The sequence below is a fragment of the Ambystoma mexicanum genome, chromosome 14, assembly GCF_040938575.1.
Source record: "Ambystoma mexicanum isolate Mex_15411 chromosome 14, UKY_AmexF1_1, whole genome shotgun sequence".
NCBI classification, from domain to species: Eukaryota; Metazoa; Chordata; class Amphibia; order Caudata; family Ambystomatidae; genus Ambystoma; species Ambystoma mexicanum.
Window position 1 is genome coordinate 130,634,267 of NC_090940.1, and position 15,315 is coordinate 130,649,581.

At 44.3% G+C, this 15,315-nt stretch overlaps 1 protein-coding gene across 5 annotated transcripts in view; it reads left to right on the plus strand.

Moving 5' to 3' along the window:
* Positions 1-15,315, plus strand: part of PALS1 (protein associated with LIN7 1, MAGUK p55 family member) — a 908,688-nt gene that overhangs the window by 637,801 nt on the left and 255,572 nt on the right. For all 5 annotated transcript variants that reach the window (XM_069638717.1, XM_069638715.1, XM_069638719.1 and 2 more), the window contains one exon: positions 14,073-14,256. In XM_069638717.1, the coding sequence (XP_069494818.1) occupies positions 14,073-14,256 (184 nt within the window). The remainder of the gene's footprint in view (positions 1-14,072; positions 14,257-15,315) is intronic.

Sequence of the window (15,315 nt, forward strand, 5' to 3'; positions counted from 1 at the left end):
TCGAGCATCAAACTTGGAACGATCGGCCTTCCTGTTCTGCAGTCTGTCATCTATTTGAACGACTAAGTCTATATAGTCCAAACAATCTTGTGGGGGATTCACTACTTGGGCTAACACATCTTTGAGCTCTCCACGTAGACCTCTATAAAACAGCGTAATCCTTTTGTCCTCAGGCCATTGAGTTTCCACTATCAGTCTGTTGAAAGACGCAATATAAGCCAAAAGGTCTTGATTACCTTGTCGCAACGAAAGAAGCTCATTGTCCAAGGCCTGCCCCTGTGAATGTCTTGGGAACAGTTTTTCCATACTGAGCTGAAAAGCTTGAAAATCATGGAGGACCGGATCATCTTGATTTACTAGAGGAATCGACCAGTCTGCCGCATTGCCACTAAGGTACGAAAGCACGAAAGCTACTTTAGCTTGATCAGTTGGAAAGGCTGCTGGCCGGCATAAGAAATGCAACCGGCACTGATTGATAAATACTGCAAACCTCTTTGGGTCACCAGAAAATCGTTCGGGCGGAGCCAGAGGTACATTCCCAGGTAGGTTGATCTGCACTGGATTCATAGAGGATGTAGAAGGAAGATTTCCCCCAGATGCGGGTAACGGGGTCTGTCCGGCTTGTGACTGTAGCAATTGTCTAGCGAGATCATCTGTTCGCTCCTTGGAAATAATCAGTTCCCTTCTTAGAGCGTTCGTTTCCTGACGGGCTGCATGCACTTCTGCCCTTAGTTCCCCAAGTAACTGGGCTAGCTGGTCGGTATCCAAGGTTTTCATAGCGCCTGGACGGGAGTTTTGTGGTAGGCTTTGCGTTCTGTAACACTCACCTGATTCCCGTAGAGGCGCCAGTCTTGACTGGGCGTATACCGTATCTTCAAAGGTGATGTGTAACACACGGCTGGCTCTTTGGGCTGGACCTCTGTGCACTGTATGTCTGACTCGAAGGGTAAGATGTCTGCAGATAGAAAATATGGGATTAAGGAACTGGGTTATTGAATGTCTCTCTTCTTCCCTTTCTCTTCTCCTGTAGAACCCCAAAGGTTAACGCTCTCACCTTAGGTAAGTGAACGCCGTGCTCTCCATCTGCCTCGGGGCAGGGTGCTGTAACCAGTTTCTTCACTGGATAAGGGGAGCAGGCCTCTTGACTTCAGAGGACTGCTGTCCGTCGTTTACTGCACGAACTGTAAGTTTCGAGTAATTCTAATGTCTTTAAAGTCTTTAGTAATGATGTTTCTTGTTTCGTAGGGTTCCGGCGATGGCGGATGATGGGCTGAAGTGAGTTGAAGATTGAGCCTGTGTGATGAATAGAAGCGCCTGGAAGCACGTAAGTAAGCGCTTGTTGCCTGCTTCACGATGCGCTCTGTCTTTTTATTTTGCAGGTACAAGTTCGGAGCGGCTGCAGGGTGCCGGAATACCCACTGGGTTAGATGTGGAAAGGAGTATTGGCACGTGAGTATTAAAGTTCCCCAATGTCTTTAAACGCACCTTGTTTTGTCTTTCAGATGCGGGATGCAGCGCCGAAGGCCTCCGGAGCCTGCGAAGAGTTGGTAAGCTTTTGTCTTTCAGATGCCGGAATGCAGTGTGAAGACCTCCGGAGCGCACGAAGAGTAGGTAAGCCTTTGTCTTTCGGATGCCGGAATGCAGCGCGAGGCGTTGGTGACAGCCGATGGACCAGGTAAGTGAAGAGCTGTCACTGAAGACCGTAATGCTAACCTGTTCTTTCTTGTCTTTATAGGTGTTGCTGAAGACTGGATTCAGGATGGTAAGCCTTTTTCCTTAGGCCCAGGATCAGATGCAGAAGACACGATGAGCGTTCTGCTGCAGAGGATGCAGAATAACGCAAAGCAAGATTCATCCATCGGGTGTGGTTTGAATAGCCTCCTGTAGTGCTTAGGTGTCTCCTTCCACAGCCACGCCTAGGTAAGAAAAGAGTTCCTGCTTTCCAGAAGAGTTCCAGTGTTCTGAATCTAGGGAGTGGCTCCTGCCCCACCCAACAGGAAAAGTAGTTCCAAACAGAAGAGGATCAGAGGCTCAATTGGCAGGCAAGTAAGCAGCATGGTCTGCTGCAGGTAAGTCCACCCAAGCATTATGAGCCCGGCGTTTCCAGCGCTGGGACTGGGCATATTTATGAGCCTGGTGCCACTGGCGCCAGGACTGGGTCCAAAAGGTCCCAATTGGGACTGGTTGGCACTCGGAACCTGGGTTATGGATCTGCTTCCAAGGGAGTTGGGAAAACCCTGACCTTTTGGAAGCAGAGATCATGACAGCCGTTATGTGTTGGCCAATTTTTGAGGCTTAAACGCGATAGCAGCCTTACAGCTGCCTATGAAGAAGAAGCTCAGCAATTTTCCAAACAAAAAAACAAAACAAAAAACAGAAAAGAAGAGGGTTCCCTAAAAAATGTATCGAAGGGGCAGCAAAACAGTCCTTTAATAATAACAGGGCTGCAATATTAGAGGACAAAATTAAAAAACCTGACAGAGTAGTGTGTGTCAATACTTTGACCAACCAGAGCCTGGCTATATGAAACATTATCTCAAAACATTGGAAAATATTCAAAACAGCTACTTCCAATATGGCCACCCCCAAAATAGACCTCTCTCGGCAATTGCGTTAGCAGAAGTAGGTTAAAAACCAAAATTTCCCCTACAGAAGGCATAACTAGGGAATGGGGTATGGATCCCATCACAGGACACTATCTGTGTGGACAATGCACAGTATGTAAACAAACAACTAAAACAAAAGAGATAGACATTAGCACCAACAAAGTCTGGATACAGAAAGAATTTTCAAATTGAAATTCTGATCATGTGGTCTACATGATCACGTGCCCCTGCGGATTAATTTCCATAGGGAAAACTAATAGGAAGATCAAAACACGGATAATTGAACATAAAAGCTGCTTTAAAAAACCACGGATTTGAAGAAATCATACAGACAGTACTCATGAAAGTTAAAGGCGAAAACCAAACTATAAGAAATAACAAACTATTCCAGAAAGAACAAGAGTTTACCTACAGGACAATAAGTGATATCAGAGGACTTAATGAAGCCATAGAATGGCATAAAATCAAACCGAACTAGCCTCGAACTCCAGTCATTATTGATACTAATCTATCTAGGATGGAGATAGTATAAGCTTAATTCATATATTTTTCCTAAGGAATTGTATAGATAAGTCCAGAACGACAAAACATCTGAGAGCCATCAGAGTTAAAATAACGAACTATAGCTCCTATCTTGTTGTCATGGCCATGGGGCAAGGGCCCAGGCCTTTATCACCCCCAGGCCACTTGGACCCAGTCCTGGCGCCTTTGGCGCGTGGCTCATAGAAATGTGTGCTTGATACTCTGTGCCTAAAGCGCGTGCATCGGGCCGGGCGTGGCCATAGAACAGCATTGGGAGGCACGTGCTGGAATCCTTGGGCGAGGCAAGGTGGAGTCACAGGGAGTGGATAAAGGGAGGGGCCAGAGCCAGCCTATATAAGGCCAGCCCAACCACATGCTCTCGCTTCGTGTTACTCTGCTTTGCAGCGTGACGCTTACCGCCGTATCTCACCTTGATTCTGGTACTCCAGCTCTGAAGACCTTCTTAACTACCTGACTCCAGCCGCTCCATTGCTGAAGGCGCACCTACCTGACTCCAGCCGCTCCATCGCTGAAGGGGCACTTACTTGATCTCAGCCACTCCATCGCTGTGCGCGCACCCTACCTGCATTCTGTCGGAGTCAGGGCCTCTTCTCTCCCGATTTGGACCTCCAGCGACGCGGGAGCTTTTTGCTTCATCTCCGCTTCACCGCAGTATCTTCCTCCGGCGCCGCCGAACTGTCTTCAAGCACCCGGACTCTTCTCCACGCCATCGGACCGCTCCTACAAGGGAAAATAACACAACAGGTTAGAAATCTCATAATAACGAACTCTGGGCTGCATCTCACCGGAATCTTGACTTCCATTATAACAGCCAGTTTACCTGTTGACCTTGCGAGTCCATCATCCTCCGGGGAATCCCAGGATCCGCTCCACGCTTCCGATCCATCATCTTCACATCTATAGGGAAGAGCAGAGACATTGCAAGGTATCATTATTGCTTACCACCAAGTCAAGACTCATTGCTAAAGACATTATTGAAAAACAAACAATAACTAAAACTAAAGACTTAACCTCCAAGTGGATTGGTCACAGCAGGTCTGGATCGCCACTTTGCGTGCCAGTGAAGCAACTAGACCCATTCTACGCGCCCCTGGTGAAGGAAGCAGGACGGAGAGCCCAGCATTACAAACAGGTGAGCTTGCATGGGAAGGCTCTTGCGCACACTGTTCTGGAACGAAAGGGGCGAGGGATTTCGTAACACCTTGGCATCATCCTCATTGCCTCTCCTCTCCTCCCAGGGGCAATACCGGCATCCAGAACAACATCCTCTGCGGCAGCTGGGGAAGACAGCTGACACAGGGGAGCTGAGTCGAGGGAGGGCTCCAATCGTACCCCAACCCTTAACAACACATGGACCACTTCAGTTACTTTGAATATTACACTATACAGAGAGACAGTGTTGGCATAAATATCATCTTTATTACTCCAGTGAATTCGGTTTATCTTCATATTGACATTAGTCACGGTCACACCAGTTCCATATGGTTGAAAAGAAGGACATTATGTGCTCTGTATATACACCTTGTAGACGTATCTGTCAGGTATCCTCACTATTTAAGTGCATTCATGTCTCTCTGTAAGGATTAGAGACAACCTAAAATTAGAAGCTGCTTAAATCAAGAGTCCTTATTTGCTTCATCACCTCAGTATACATTAAAGACTTCCTATAATCTACATACAACCACAAACAACAGTTTACTATAGCAACCTCCTTTCCAACATGGCCATCTGGTTTCTATCAGCGCTTTCAGGGGTTTTCAGTCCCGACTAAAAATAAAAGATGAACTTCAACAGTGAATACTGTTTCGAAGGATCTCTTTATACGACCCCGTACACAAGAAGGCAGCAAAGCAGAGCCTTTTTTCTTTTCTGCCGCAATATATACGCGACCGGTAAGGATACTTTATAAGCCAGATGGCACTGCCTGACTTTGAACGTCTGAATCTAGCTACAGTCATATTACATGACTTCCCGTAGTTTTATCCATAGTTCTAAACCATGCGGTTAATCGTTACGATACACGCAAAGACATAATGCAGGTGGAGTACAAATCTTTTGTAAACCACCCCGGATAGATTTAGAACACTTTGATTCTAACAACCTTCGTAACGGTTATTCGCAGAACGCCCGAATTAACATTGGCAAAGACAGAAAACAAGAAGATACCACTTCACCGTCAGCAAGCACAATTAAGATCTCTTCTTCTATTGAAGACCTGACTAAAATCAGGTAAGCGAGTTCTCATTACTGTAACAACAGTAGCTAATACCGAAAAAAAGCTGCACTTACACAGTGGCAAATATCCCACTGTGACAAAGACAAGACGATCTTTAAAGCCGTCTCCAACAAATACAAAAAGGCAATCACCCAAGCAAAGGCCAAATCCTTCGAATCCAGAATCTCTGAAGCCCAATCTAGCACAAAAGAAATCTTCGCCATCTTCAGGGAGCTAGAGACTCCCACTCCCGTCCCCCAGAATTTCACCAAAGACAAAGCCTGGTGCAATGAAATACAAACGGCCATGCAAACCAAATTGAGCCTTCTCCAAAATAAAATACTAGCTACTAAACAAGCTCTACATAATACTCACATCCCCACCCCACCATCAGCTTCGGACACCACCCCCACCCCCCCAAACCTTTCTCCTTCAAAGCCATACAGGAACAAGACATCAACTTAATAAGGAACATCAAACCATCTAACTGTAAAGGTGATGCCTGCCCAGCTACTATCATCAAGGATTGTACCGAAGTTCTAGCACCATTTCTGACTGCCTTTGTTAATGCCTCCTTTGCCACAGGGAAAGTCCCCGCCTCCCTCAAGGAAGCCCGGGTCTGCCCTCTCTTAAAAAGAAACCTACTCTCGATCCTACCTCTCCTAACAACTATAGACCCATCACCACTGTCCCATTCCTCCTCAAAATACTGGACAAAGCAGCCTACCTGCAGGTTCAGCACTTCATTGAAGAGAATAAACTCCTAGGACTCCGCCAGTCTGGTTTCTGCCCCAGACACAGGACTGAATCCTCCCTACTTGATCTGAAAAACCAGATGGACGATGCCAGAGACATGGGCAAACCAGCACTTCTCCTACTTCTTGACCTCTCCGCGGCATTCGATCTCGTAGATCATGACATTCTCAGCCACCACCTCTCCTTCATGGCCAAGTTCTCCCCTGACGCCACAGCCTGGATCACCTCCTTCCTACAAGACAGAACCATGCAAGTATTCTGACTTAGCCTCTGCCTCGCCCACCATCATGCTTTGTGGTGTGCCCCAAGGCTCCTGCCTCTCCCCTACCCTATACAACATCTTTACACGGCCCCTCTTCCTCATCCTCGACGCTATGGGTATCTCCTACACCAACTACGCGGACGATACCCAGATCCTCCTCACCCTCACTGGCAACTATGACACAGATTCCTTGACTCTCAATAACCTCTACAACACCATCCAAGTTTGGATGGCAGACAATGGACCATGCCTCAACTCGGACAAGACTGAACTCCTCCTGGTAGGTTCCCCCGACACTCTAAAAAATCTAGACTCCCAATTCAGTCACTTCTCCATTGACTCCATCAAAATACCTGTTTCAGACTCAGTCAAAACTCTTGGAGTATATTTGGATTCCAACCTATCCATGGACAGACAAATCAATGCAATAGCCTCCTCGGCCGCATATGCTAAACTAATCAACGCAGTTAGGCACTTTCTCTCCAAAGAGAACTGCACAAACATAGCCAGAGCCGTTACTGGCTCTAGGCTAGACTACTGCAACGTACTCTTTCTAGGTACCTCCACTAAAAACCTGGAGAGGCTCCAAGTCATACAGAATAGTGCTCTCCGCGCAGCCCAAGGTAGTGCAAAGAGAGAACACATCTCTGAGGCCAGGAAACTAGCTCACTGGCTCCCAATAAAGGAAAGGATAGTCTTCAAAGACCTTACACTGACCCACAAGTGCATTCACCTCACTGCTCCTGATTACCTCTCACAAAGGATCCACCCCGTCTCCTCCACAAGACCAACCAGATCACCCTACACCAACATGCTCTGTGTGCCCCTAGTAAAAAGAGCCAGAGCAGGCGGATCCAGCTTCCTATACCTCGCACCCACACATTGGAATGCCCTACCTCCGAGGTGAGGCTTCACTCACCTTGTTCCGTAAAGCTATGAAAACCAATCTCTTCACATAAGGCCCCTTCAATCAGACTTGATTACTAACCTCTGACCTATTGCATAAACTGTACTGATGGAATTATTTACTGATTTGTATTTTTGTACTGATCTGTAATGCGCCCTACTACTGCTACCACTTCTGTAACCCTGTAACAAAGCTCTTGCAAGTAACAGCACCTCAATGCCCTTGGGCTGTTTGCGCGCTATATAAATGTAATAAATAAAATAAATAAATAAAAATAAATAAAATAATACACTCCAGTCAGGTGCTCGTCAAAACAGCTTGACTATGAGCCCATGCATTTTAGCTACTAATGAGTTTGAAATAGAACCTTGGCAAGATATCGATGGCCTCCATTGATCTAAATAAGTACTGTATACTTTTCATCTGACAGACACTGTTGCTTTCCACCTAACGAGGTAAACTTCACAAAGCGACGCAATAGCGAGTAGAGGATTAATTTCCATCCTACTATAAGGACCCAGAGAAGGCGCAGCGTTAAAGTGTTATACATCGCGCCCCCAAAGGTAAGCATATACCAGCTAACGAAAGGGCACAAATAAGAGAGAGTAAAGAATTATAGGTTTTATACTGAAAATGCAGTCTTATACAATTTATATGTATTTTCTTTAGTTCCAAAACTAATTATTATTATTATTAACTAAGCATCTGAAGGACTAATGAATCTCCTCAGAAATTTTCCTCAAGACTGCAGCCACTAACCGGGCGAGGTAATGCTTTTTCTTTATCCCAGCCCGAAAAGCATAATTTTGCTCATAGGTTATTTAGCATTTATAGCTCATACCTATTTTTCTGTTTTGTCAACAGTTATCCAGAATTTGCACAGTATTAACAAAGTAACAGTGACCCAATATTATTCTCCTGAAGAATTGTTCCGTACTAAACCAGTGAACAGAAACATGCCGAGAGCAAGATCTATTTAAATGTCTGTATTAGATCACTATATGTATCATTTTTGAGATAGCCACTGTTGAATAGAACATCCACAATTCCTGAGGCATTGATTATATACCTATACATTTATAGAAAACCTGCAACTCAACTACAGGGATTTGTTGTCACTAGCACTTTGTTTTAAGTCTTTTTATTCAATGTTTAACACGCAATATGCACATGAATTTGTTAAATTTAACTATGTTTTTAATTTGTTATTTTGAATAAATTGATATTTCTTAATGAACAATTAGTCTGGATTAACTGTTGACATATCATCTAGCTTTCTATTGATTTATAGCTGTATCATTATAAAATAAAGCTAAGGTTTACACTATTTTTATATAGTGTTATTTGGGATTCCCTATATTTGTATGTCTTTTGTGTCAGCGTCCTACTTGTGATACCATGCCTCCCCCTACAACACACACACAGGTCAGGAAGTAAATGCAAATGAATCATTGAAGGCCAATACTGACTAAAACATGCACATTTAAGCACAGGGATTAATGTCTCGGCCTGAGAGCAGAATACATTGGGCAAAAAACAAAATGCATCAGATCTACCTCCTTATCTAGTTGGTACAAGCAGCACTTTTCCTCAGAATGGCCACCATACCAGTTAGCTGTAACTGATTTATTCACTAAGGAGCATAAATGAATGTTCGTGGCCCAATTGAAGCAAACTTCTTGCCCAGCCACAGTTGTGAACAAAATATAGCAACGCTCAATAGGCTTGGCCAACTCGTAGAATACTCCCCTAGAAATGTACAACTCTGCTAATCTATAACTGAATGATTTGTTGTCCATCAATTCAGGATTATTAAACCAGCTGATCAAACCTGCCTAACAAAATTAGTTTTTAATGAACATCCATCAAGGGGTGTGTTGCTGTACATGTTACGCAAAACATCTGTCAAAAGTTCTTAGTAAGTGTAGTGGTGGGCTTAGACCCGACTGAGCACCAGAGAAGGCAGTTTCATATTTAAATATTCACCCATGTCACTCCAACCTACCACTTACTTGTATAAAAAAAAAACGCAGGAGTTGACGGAGTCTTGGAAGCTTCCTGAGAAAAACATTTGCAACAGTGGACGGTGGGTTTATTAGCGATACCTCAGATACCAGCCCCATAAACCACAGCTCTACGGTCTTGGCCCGATATGCCTGGTCTTCGCTTGATATGCTATAATCATAAATTTGATTGGATGACTGCTAGTGTAACTTGCAAAGCAGAAGAGTGCAAAATTTGACTGCTTTATCGCCTGTCTTTACACCTTTTTATTGTTTGTGGCTATAAAGCCCTTCCATGCAATCTCAGTATTGTAGGGAGTAGATATGGTTGTGCTCCTTACAGTTTTCTGCCCTTCATTTCAGATCAGATTAAATTTGGGATTCATATGGGGTAATGTCAGACGTACTTGGAAGTATTGAATGTGTGTTGACCTGTGTTTACTTGGAAGATGGTCTTTTATGGGCGGCCAAACTGACCCCATAGGGTGAGCAAACATCAATCCTTCTCAGGATTGTACAGGTAATGCTGCACATCCACCCTTGTCTTCAGGAAGCTTCATCAAAGTTAAATGTGAAGGAGATTATTTCCACCATATTACCCAGAACACCCTCTGATGAGTGAAGAGTTCTTCACAATCTTAATGTTTGTCAGATGCTTTCATTTTAATCTGACAGAACTAAGGTGCTCTGATCTTCAGACTGTTCAGCATATAAAGCATTTCGAATCCAGGCAAATAAGATATGACATTTTCAATAGTCTGGTAGATCATCTTGCATTCTCCAGTGTTAACTTAGTTCATGCCATTCCAGCACCTAAAGAGGGTCCATACCTGTGCAGTCAGGGGCAGAGGAGTGTTTGGTACTTGCCCCTATTGCCTTTTTTACTCTCTGGGCTCCAGTTCAACTGCAGATTGCCCTTTTTAGTGAAGCTGTTCTCAGAAATATCTTGAGCTAGATTTGGTAGCAGGTTTAACACTCGATTCTGGATGCTTGGTTTGGAGTGTCATGTGTATGAAGGCAACAGAATGGTATGGCACCTGGGAGGATTAAGAATAAGTCAGTCTGCGTGGACTTCTATACTTATCCACAGTGCCCCCTCCTATGTGCCGCACATTTTTTGTCTCTATTGCTTAGTTATCGCTTAGGACCATAACTAGTTGCATGGAAAAGGGGGGCAGGGACCAGAGTGGTGGATAGAGTGAATAACTCTTTCTAATTCAAACTCCAAATATTTATTTTTCTATCATGAGTACTCACTTCTTTGCAGAGATCTGTTAGGATCTGTTAGATCTGTTAGGCGCCACATCCCCACATCTCTACATGCTTGATAGTAGAGGGGTTGCCACTGCTTCTCAGCGGCATTACAGGGAGAAAGATCCTACCCTGCCTTACATCAGTGTGCTAGGCTTTCTGTCAATATTAACCCAAGGTCCAACCTGCCGTCACACTGGACTCTGCAATGTCTGGTATACCATCCATCTTCTGGCAGGATACGTGTTGGTGTCCCAACACCATCTCCTGGTGTGAATTTGCTCTCCTTTCATATGCCCAAGGAGATTATCATGCCCCTCCTCTGTACTCCTTGTTTATCTTTGTCTCATAGGTGGCATGAAACACTCCTACTCCGTAATAGTGCTCTTTGCATCTCCTTCCCCATCATATCCTAGTGAAAACCAACTTCATCCCTGTCAATCCCCTTCAGTCTTAACTTCCTAAATGGCAAAGCAGAGAGCATCAATAAGATGCAGGTATCTGCATAACGCCAAAAACATATATATAATGCTATTTAAAAAGTGAATACTTCAGCAGAAATAGGAGTTGTTGTTTTTTTTAAAACAATTATACCCTTCCTAAAACCAGGTCACTGAAAATAACACAAAAGAGAAGAATGAGGGTGCAGTACAGATAAGGATGGGGTTCAAGTTGATTGCGCACAGACAAGTCGTGGTTAAGCTGATAGCCCATTAATATCCAAGAAGGGCATACAGCGGTCTGTAAAAATTAAATTGTTATTTTGGGCTGTCAGAAAAAGAGAACAAAATCGGGGGAAGAGCAGATTGAAACATGGAGTTCTATAGTCATGAAGTTGCAGCTGAGAATACTTGGTTTAGAAAATGTGCATTGATGGAACTTGGGAATTTCAAAATGTAAGGTTGCCTCTGTTTGGTACAAGATCAACCAAAGATTCACTGCCAACTAGTCCTGCATTGTAAGTTCCTTGAAGGTTATGCATGTAGCAAAGGCCCATGCTGGAGACAAAGGGATTGGGCTGGGGTGCCCTGGCAGGTCGAGAACACCTGCTCCTTGATGTAGGCTCCAAGATGGTACCTGGCCGATCTCACCAACCCATCCCTTGGCATGGTATGTATGGCAAGTCCTGTTTATTGTAAGACGTCATCTAATAAACCTAATTTCCATGAGGGAAAGACTGAGAAATTAGCTGTGGAGCACATTGCTCTCAGACCTGGCGCCTTACCCTGGCCATCCCCGAGCCACACATTGTCTGATGGTGCGCAAGTCCCACAAAACAAACGGTTACATAGAGGTAGATTAGCATAGGCACCACCACCGCGAAGAGTAGCAGAAGTGAAAGTTGCTCACACACTAGTTCCAAGATTGCAGCAACATTTCTTGTAGTCTCGGCTAGCAAAGTGCGGGGATGTAAGTTTTCTTTGTGTTGCTGGCACCCAATCCCAGATTATTTGCACTAGGCTGTCACACCCGTTTCTTCTTGAGCAATTGCCTCTCCAAAGCCCAATCCTATTGAGGAGATATAAAGGGAGTGGGCCAATCGGAATTGAGGAGTTTGCGTAGAGAGCTGCAGGTTAGAGTGTGATGGTATCGTGAGCAGAAGTGAAGGCGAGGCAAGAGCGCTGAGAGAGTGCACAAAGAGGAGTAGAATGAAGAGGAGGGTAGAGTGATGAGGGCGAAAGATGAACTCAGAAAGTGGCAGAGAACAAGGTGGCTAGCCAGAGGCAGAGAAAAGTAAAGATGGTGGAAAAGAGAAACTGAGCCAAAAAGCATGAAGTGAAGAGAAGAACTAGATGGAGCGACGCAAATATGGCACCGAACAGACAACAAGGGAGAAATGAGAGCACAAATAGGAAAAGGTGTCTGGTGAGTAATCACTTTCAAAGCTGTGATCCTGAATAACAGTGGTGTGTAGAGGCCTATGGTTGGCAATCAAACCCAAAGGACCTTTGCCATCAGTAGGGGAAGCCAAAACCCCTGAGGAGTGACATTGCTCAGTGTCTGACCATGTCAGAACGCCAAAGAATGCACGCTAGGGGTATTTGGTAGGAGACTACAGGTGGCTACATGCCAATCTTGACATCGACAACAGTGAAGAACGACATAACCATAGCCAAGAAAGACACAATAGCACCATATAAAGAAGTTAAGCAGATTATAAATCATTAAGACTGAGTGACTGTTGCTGTCACGGAGGCGGACGCAACTAAGGGGGTTGGGGGAGAAGGAAGGATGGTCCACCGACTTACAGAAACATGGGGCTGATTTTTTTAATAATGTACCACGCATCCCTTTGGATCCCATGCAAAACATAATCCCTATTGGTTGTGCTTGTCGGGTTGGTTGTAGAAATAAAGGCTAGAATTGAAGTTGCATTTCAGTTTGAGTGGTCAATTTATCAGTCGGCAGTGACCGATAGCAAAGCTGAAAGTGCAGGGGGAGCCAGTTAAGTTGAATCAGGATAGGTGTGATATACTCACACTTACTGGAGCCAGTAAAAAGTTAAGCAGCTGAGTGAAGATTACCTTTGAAGGGTGCATGCACATAAGCAAGGAGGACCTGAAAAGATTGCATTTGGACAAAATCAAGGCTTGGACTATGGTCTGGAAATTAGGTAAAATCAGCAGCATTTTGTGATTCATCAAACATGAGACCAGAAATTAAGACAATTGTTAAGTCAAGTGATTTGGCAAAAGAAACTGAGGATATGAGGTGAGGGACTACCAAATGCTGAACAAGACAAGCTAGTGCTGAAAAGGTGAACTTTCTTGTGTGGCTGTGAAGATAGTGTGATGGTTGATTTTAACGATCTGTCAGCAGAACCTGCGTCCTTTAGTCACTTTGTGGATTATATGTGAAATCGGGCCATGTCGTTGTACATGGGTAATTTTGCCTTACCTGCCCCCTGATCGGTTCTTTGTTTTCTGAGTAAGACCTCGCTCTGCCAGTCTATATCCTTGAATAAAATACTTGATATTCAATTCACTGCCTCCTTGCAGTTCTGCGGGCAATGAAAGAAAGCATTGCCATTGCGCCTGATTTCCATTGTTTGAAATATGTAACCAACAGGAGTTGCTCCTTGTTCAAAGCTATGACATTATCCCCATGAATTGCTGGTTTTGAAATGCATTGTTTGTGCAATACCGTGATTCACACAAATCGTGTGTGTGTACACACATGCACGTAAGTGTGTTGTTCAACAACTAGAGGTTTATACAATGCCCAAGGATTGCATTAAAAACAATATATTTGTTTTCCATATTGTGACCTACATTTTTCCAAAGAACCTTATTGGTTTTAGGAGGAAGTAATTAAATCTTATATAAACTGCATTATTAATCACAGTAATACATAGAACTCTCAGGCAGTTGAAATCCAATAAAACAGCATGCGTCTTCAAATGTCTATAGTGATCATCTGAAGCTGATTGCATTTATGCATTCATCTGGGTTTCATTCTAACAAAGGTTCACTTTTATTGCACCAATGCTGCGCACATTGTGACTGACTTTTATGTTCCATTTCTTTAGGTACATGTAAAAGCACATTTTGATTACGATCCATCTGATGATCCATACGTTCCCTGCCGAGAATTGGGCTTATCTTTCCAGAAAGGCGATATCCTACATGTAATCAGTCAGGAAGACCCAAACTGGTGGCAAGCCTACAGAGACGGGGATGAAGACAACCAGCCATTAGCTGGCCTTGTTCCAGGTAATTGAAAAGTAGAATGGTACATCACATAACCTTTTAAGTGCCTGTACTGTCTGGGGCTATGTTTCATAGGGTACAAAATGGGTGCCTGGGGACCCCTGGGTCATGAGAGACCTAAATCTTACACCTACTTTCCCGCGCCCATGCCCCATGTCTATTTTAGGAGATCTCCATATAATTCTAAGCCGATCCTAGCCTCAGAAAGACTATCATTGGTAAGTAATAATTTTCAGATATCATGTTGCAGAGCCAACATATCATTGACTATACAAAGATTTGTCCAGCAGTCTGTCAGTGAGATCACTGTAGGCTCTTTCTCCAACTTCTAAAAAATATCTGTTACCTTCTGAGCAGAAGCCTCAGCAGTATGTCAGTGCTCCACTCTCTTTTCTCCAATTCTGATGGGCATAGCGCTCACCAGGATCTGTGATACAGCCCCCTAATAGGCTAATCATGTTGCTGCTCCTCAGTAATCTCTGGCTCTTGCATGCTTCTAATTTTGGCTTAGCCAGCTCCTGGTCTTTCCTCACTAACATTCCAACTCTCTGAAACACTGTTCTAACCAGACACTACTGGCCTCCTTTTGTCCTCTTTAATACTGGGGCACAGGGTCCGTAATGCCAGTGAGTGGCCTGGGTTCTATCTTTAATGTTGCGTCGGGTTATTGGCAAGCATTCTGTAGACCCACCTCTGATATCTTTTCCTTTTCATTGATATCTTGGTTCACCATGGGGTTAATAGTGCTATTCCCCATCTATGAAACAGGTAGATGTGACATGGCAGCTTGGTGAACCCATGTTTTGGCTCCCTGCAGTGCAGTTGCAGGAATTCTCCAGCATTGGGAAACAAACTGCTCCCAAGGCGAGAATCCCCACTTCTTCTGATATTCCACTCCAGGGTTTCTCTAGTCCTAAGGTGATGACGTACGGTCAACCGCTACAGTCTGTTTTGTTCTGTACACCCAAAACGGGCTGCTGGCTTACATCAGAACAGTGCCTCTCATGAACCCCCAATGGTGTCTGGTTAGCCTGGGTTACAGTTCCTTAAACCACTTCCCTT